Source organism: Haliaeetus leucocephalus, unplaced genomic scaffold, assembly GCF_000737465.1.
Source record: "Haliaeetus leucocephalus isolate CR32 unplaced genomic scaffold, Haliaeetus_leucocephalus-4.0 Scaffold184, whole genome shotgun sequence".
In the NCBI taxonomy this organism is placed as follows: domain Eukaryota; kingdom Metazoa; phylum Chordata; class Aves; order Accipitriformes; family Accipitridae; genus Haliaeetus; species Haliaeetus leucocephalus.
In genome coordinates this window covers 11091892-11098105 of record NW_010972620.1, presented here as the reverse complement: position 1 = coordinate 11098105, position 6214 = coordinate 11091892, and the positions used below count along the sequence as shown (strand labels likewise).

General features: G+C 65.6%; 2 protein-coding genes across 2 annotated transcripts in view; one reads left to right on the top strand and one right to left on the bottom strand.

The window, feature by feature from the left end:
• Window positions 1–4172, bottom strand: part of GOLGA7B (golgin A7 family, member B) — a 6604-nt gene extending 2432 nt beyond the window's left edge. The window contains exon 1 of the mRNA XM_010565010.1: window positions 4116–4172. Coding sequence (XP_010563312.1) covers window positions 4116–4172 — 57 coding nt within the window. The remainder of the gene's footprint in view (window positions 1–4115) is intronic.
• Window positions 1–6214, top strand: part of SFRP5 (secreted frizzled-related protein 5) — an 11210-nt gene that overhangs the window by 2393 nt on the left and 2603 nt on the right. The window lies entirely within an intron of this gene.

The following is a 6214-nucleotide window of genomic DNA, read 5'->3' as shown; positions in this document are numbered from 1 at the left end:
AGGTCCCGGGGGTCCGGCCGGCACTGCGGGTACCGGGACCCGGCTGCCGAGGGCGTGCTGCCGTAGGTCCCTGGGGGGAACTGGCTGCTGAGGGGGTGCCGCTGGAGGTAACCGGGCGTCTGGGCGGCCGTGGGGCTGGCCCGGTGGGGGTGCGGGGGGCCGACCGTGGGGCTGGCAGCCTGCCGCGCCAAGGGGCCTCGACTGAAGCTGTTTGTTTGGGAAGGATTTGCAGCTGGTGCTGCGCTCTGGAGCGGGTGCTGCGATGGCAGCACGGGCAGACATCAAAGAAGGGAGCTAACGAATTCCCTGTTATCTCTGCCCACTGACAGCTCAATTTGAGCCGGAGAAATGCCAAACGGGGGGAACAGAGGCTCTCCTGAGAGGCGAAGGAGGGGGTTCTCCCAGCTGGGGCCATGGTGAGGCACGAGGGATGCGGTAGCTGGGCACAGGGCCCTGGTCAGGCAGGAGAGCAGCCAGCCCTTCCCTCAACACCTGGGCGATGCTGAAGGCAGCGTGGGGCCCTGCCAGCACATCTGCTCAGGCTGCTAATGCAGCATGGCCGGCTGGCTGCAGCACAAGGGCCCTGATGAAACAGGGGCAGCTTCATCTGACTCCTGGTCCCTGCCCTGAGCACCAGCCCAGGCTTTGGGCAGAGCAAATAGAGGCAGAGCCCTGGGGTGGCTGGCGGGCAGCCCCTGTACTCTGGAGTGTGGCAGGGTTTGGGACCAAGGGACCAAAGGACACGTGCAGGCAGGGACCCGAGTTGAAGGGCTCATCTCCCCCATAAGCACAAAACTATGGATCCCACAGCTTTCAGGAGGAACCTGCTGCTCCCATGGTTCAGAGCAGCCCTGCCGGCCCACACCCAGGAGCAGTGGGGTACACCCTGCCCAGATGGTGCCACAGAGCCAAAGGACCCCCCTCGGGGCGGAGGGGAGGTGAACTCTCCTATGTGCATGCACACAGATGCAGGCATTTGTGCATGCACTTGCATGCCCACATCTGGCTGCACCCCCCATGCATGCACCCAGGCACACGTGCACGTGCTTACACACCGAAGCGTGTCCCCAGATGCCCCCAAACCCAGGCCCTGCATCCCAGTTCCTTCCCGTGCTGCATGTTGCCACCACGTCAGGGCTCGCCTGCCCGCCTGGCAGCGCCCTGCCAGTTGCCATGGCAATGCTGAGCCTGCCAGGAGATGAAATTTGCTCTCCCACACCATGGCGAGGGGCCGAGAGCAGCTGGCGGGGGGGGCCAGCTGTCCCCCTTGCCCCAGGTTCTGCCCATCTGCCTGCACCCTGCGGTGCTGCCCCAGGATTGAATCTTCTCTGGCTGTACCAACCCAGCCCAGGCGCTGGACCCTTGGTTCTGGGCTCCAGCTGCCTCACAAGCCATGGACCTGCTGTCTGCAGGACCAGGGCACGTGTCAAGGAGTGTCCTTTGGTGGGACATCTTCACCCCATCATGGGGGGCTGTCTTCTGCTAACCATACTACCCAGGAGCAAGCCTTGCCCAGTGGCAGGCAGGACACAGACAGCCTGGACGTGCCCCACAGTGCTCCCCATCACCACACAGCCCCTGGCCCTGCCCAAGGTGCCTGCAGCCCCCAGCATCTCCAGAGCCCACCAGGCCCTGCCAACCCCCCCATGCAGGATGCACCATCATGGGCTTTCAAGTTTTAACCAGAGCAGGGACAGGCCCTGCTGGTTTCCATGTAGAGGGGACAAGCTGCTGCCGTGCCATGCCATGCCATGCCATGCCATGCCATGCCATGCCATGCCTGCCAGCAGGACAGGGCAGAGGTGGAAGGAGGCTGGCATAGCTGACAGGATCCCAGGCAGTAGGAGCGGGGGCTCGGGGCAGCCCCAAAGTGCTGCGTGGCCCTGCTGCCCCCCGCAGCCCCCAGCTCTGGGCGGGGGCTGGCAGGGTGCCTGCAGCAACAGGGCTCTGGCCCTTCTTCTCCTCCATCTGCTGAGCCCTGAGGGGCTATTTTTAGGCTGCCTGGCAGCAGGGGCGGGCACTGCATGCACAAGTGCTGCCAGAGCTGCCTTTACTCCCCTGCCTGAGTCATCCCCTGCACCTGGAGCAAGGGGGCTCTGACCTGTCCCACAGACAGACCCCACAGACCTCCCCTTGCCCCCAAGGGACAGGCATGGGGCACACTTGGGGCCCCTACAGCCAGCCCTGCACAGCCAGCGTGCCCGTGCCCATCCCACCGTGGCAGCCATGGCACAGCTGCGCCCCTGCTCTAGCCCCTGCGCTTGCCTCCCAGGCCAGGACCAGGGAGTGTCCCCAGTGCATCCCCCAGTGCACGGTGCTGGACCCTGTCCCAGCACCCCGTCCTTCCTTGCAGTCCCAGCATGGTGGCTGGGGACCGTGGAGGACAGCTGGAGCCCTGTGACCAGCCTGGGATCAACGCCTGGGGCCCCATCCTGCACCCGCTGCATGCTGAGCCCCCTCCACAACCTGTCAGGGCTGTCAGCAGCTCTGGCTCCGCTTCAAAGGGGCCACGGCAGGGCCAGGCCCTGGCAGCTGCTTCACAGGGTGCTGGGGGGGCTTTCATTAATGGGGGGGAGCATGAGCTCACCACCCCAGCGAGGACAACGGTGACATTTGGGAGGCATGCAGAGACAGGGGGGCACGGTGATTAGCTGATAACCTTTCCTGAGAGACACCAGGTGTGTGCACCAGTATGGGGGGACAGGGAGGGTAGATCCCCCACACTGGGAGATGCTGGAAAACAGCTCCAAGTGCCCCAGCCTGCCCTTTCATGTGGGACACAGACACTGCCCCAAACTGGGGTCCACCAGCCCTACAGTCTGGGCACCCTGAGGCTGGGCGCCCCTCTGCAGCGCCTGCAGCACCACTATGTCCAGCTGTGTCCATCCCAATGGGTGGTGCCAGGGAGCCCCTGCAGAGGGTGGGGGCAGCCCCCCCAGCACGAGTGCACAGGGAGGGACACAGCATCCTCCTGCAAACAGGCAAGCAGAGGGGGACATGGTTTTGGAGCAAGGTGCCAAGGTCCAGCTTTGGCAAAGGTGCCGGCCGGGAGCCAGGGCTGTGCAAGGATTGCCCCTGCGCCAGGGATGGGCCTGTGCTGGGAGCAGACGTGGGTGGCATTTCCCACCTCCCCGGCGGGGCAGGGGGGCAAGCAACACTGCAGAGAGGGTCCCCGTGTCCCCATGCATGGTGCCACGCTGCGAGGCAAAGGGGCTCTTCCCCAGAGGCGTCCCCACACAGGACGTGCCCCTGCAGAGGGGGGCCGGGGAGCTGGGCCGCGGGGGCCAGCAGTGAACAGGGGGTCTGTGTGCGGGCTGGCGGGAGCTGGGCAGGGCCAGGAGCTGCCGGGGGGGCTGGGAGGGCGCCAGGGCAGCCTTGGCCCCGCAGCTGGGCCGGGAGAGCTGCCAGCCGCATTCCTGGAGTTGCCGGACCAACGGGAGCGTGTGTGGGCGCAGGGCAAGTGCACAGCCACTGCTGCCCCTGCCCGCTGCCCACCCCACCGGTCCCATGCCCCCGGGCCAGCTCGGGCCCACGATGCCCCCAGACATGCCCCAACATCCCTCGGCCAGCCCCCAGCAAGGCCACCCCTGCAGAGCTGTGCTGCCAACTCCGCATTGCCCCCCCATGCCAGGGTGCTCTGTCTTGGGAGCTGCCAGACACCCCGGGATGCAGGTCCCTGCACGGCCAGCCCTGGCGTGCTGTCGCCTCCCAAGGGTCCCTGCTCTGTGGTGGGTGCAGCCCATGCCAGGCACTGATGCAGCCTGGGAGCCTGGAGTCCCAGGAGCCTGGGATGGGGCTGGAACAGGGAGGATGAGAGGATGGAGAGGACAGGAGGATGGGAGGGAGCCTACCTGGAGCCCACCCAGCCTACCCAGGCCCAGGGGATGTGTCTCTGCCCACAGAAATAAGGTCGGCAGCACCAAAGCTGTGTGGGAGAGAGAGCAGAGACACAACGGGGGAGGACAGAAAGAGGCAGCCAGGACCCTGCCCAGCATCTCATTTCCCAAGAGCCTCCTGCTCCCCTGGCTCAGATCGGCTCTGTGCTACAACCAAGCACAGGTCCCTGGGGAGGGCCCACAGTGGCGAGGGGGCACCCCCAGGGGATGTCCTCTTACCATGCCACCCTGGCTGGCTGTCCCTGAGGTCCCCACCGTGGAGGAGGCAGCCCCCATGGCCCCGCTTCCAGTCTCGCTGCCGTGAAAACTGACACAGGCGGTGGCACAGCCAGCCAGCTCCCTGGAGTGACAGGCGCAAGTGTCAGTCACCCAGCCGGCTGCGCGGGTGCAGGATGGGGATGTGGGCACTGGAGCAGCCTGCACATACAGGACACAGGGAAGGGTGCCAGCTCCAGCCACCCTGGGACCATCCCCTTCCCCGCGTTACAGCTCAGATCTACCTTCCTTGGGACATCCCAGGTGGGAAAAGGTTAAGGAAGCAATGGGCATGCAGCAGGGACCCCCCCACCAGAGCAAAGGCACAATCTCAGCTCCGGCACAAGGCTGTCAGGACACCTGGCAGGGCGGGAGCAGGGGACAGACACCCCTCTCCTGGGGCCAGCCCTGCTCTCCACAACGTGGCCATGTTGCCAGGAGGTGACTCAGTGGCTCTAATGAAGGCATCGTGACAGACGGGGGGGACCAGGCCAGCTGGCAGGGAGCCCCTCACTCCCCCTTCCCAGCCCCGCCAGCCCCTTGCCTTCATCTGGTGGGGTGCCAGCTGGCACAGGGTGCTCAGCAACACCAGAACTTTCCTGGGAGAAACTATGGGTGCTGGGGGGCTGGACCGGGCTGGGGGACAGGGCGGGCTGAGAGCCAGGAACCAGTCCATGGCCAAGAGCAGGACAGCACCAGTACTGGGAGTGCCATGGGGACCGCTCCGGGACATCACACACCCATGGGGCAAGGTGTGCTTGGCATCCCGCACACTGGGAACTCCATCCCACACACGCAGACTCCCTCTGCCTCCACCTCCCCACTCCTGCTCCCAGGCCTCTCCAGCCCCTTCCCAGCCCAGCTCCCACGGCAATTATGCCCTGCCCTGGCCCATCCATCATGGATTAGCTATTTTCTATCAGCATTTATCTCCAGGCACTCTCACCCCTGCTGTGAGAGCCCGATGCCTCCAGCACCCTCCCTCCTGCTACTGGGCAGCCCTGATAAAGGGCCACTCTATCTTATCGTGCTCCCTGGCAGTTACACATTAATGGTGCCATCTCCGGGGCTTGGCCGGGGCAAGATGAGCTCAGTCCACCCTCGGGCTGGCAGTAAGCATCACTGGGTGATGTGGTGACAGGCGCTGTGCCCAGCACGGAGGGCATGGGCAGGGCAGGCAGGCTGCAGGCAAGTGCAGGTTGTGGGGGTGAGGTTCCCAGCATGGCCCCAGAGCAGATGGATCCCACGAGGGCTGGGGGGGGAACAGTCCCTGCCCCCAGCCCAGGGCAAAGGGCAGTTGCTATCGCTGCCTGCACCGGGCTGTTTACTTTGTCGCCCATTAACAGAGCCACCTTATCCAGCGGGCAGGGGCCAGAGGTGGCCCAGAGCCTGTTGGCCAGGCAGGGGCATCAATCATGGGAAGGGGAGGGGGCGCCCCAGATAACCCCTGCAGACAAATGGGTTTCTAATAGGGTCTTGAGCCTTGCACCCCCCTGGCCCAGCCCATCTCCAAGGGAATGGGGGAATGTGGCCCCAGCAGGGCCCTCACCCTGCTTGGGCTCCAGCTCTGGCTGTGCCCCGGGCACTGGCAGAGCCTGGGTGCAAGCCCTTTGCTGGGAGGTGTAACCCCAGCTATGCCTGTGCCCAGCAGACCACGGGCTGCCCGAGGTGCATGCTGGCAGGGCCATCCGTGAGGAATAAGGACCCCATGCCCATGGCATCTCCTTGGCATTGATGCCACACATGGCACCTGGCACGTGGGTACCCCAGCTGCCCCCAGTGCTGCAGCATGAAGCCTCTGGGGTGTCACGCTCCTCCATCCCCTGCACCCCAAGCATCCCCAAACCCATACCCCACGGGGCACAGGAGACCGTGGGGGGGCACAGGGTAGGAACCAGGGTCCCCCCGCCCCGTGCCAGGGCGTGCTTCCGGGGTGCCAGGCAGGACAGGGGCAGAGGGGCTGGTGGACGACGGGGCGCACCTCACGCCCACAGCACATCCCCGTGGGGCAGGCGAGCCAGCCCTTCCAGAGGGCGTCGCCCCAGGGGCACACGGAGCCGGGG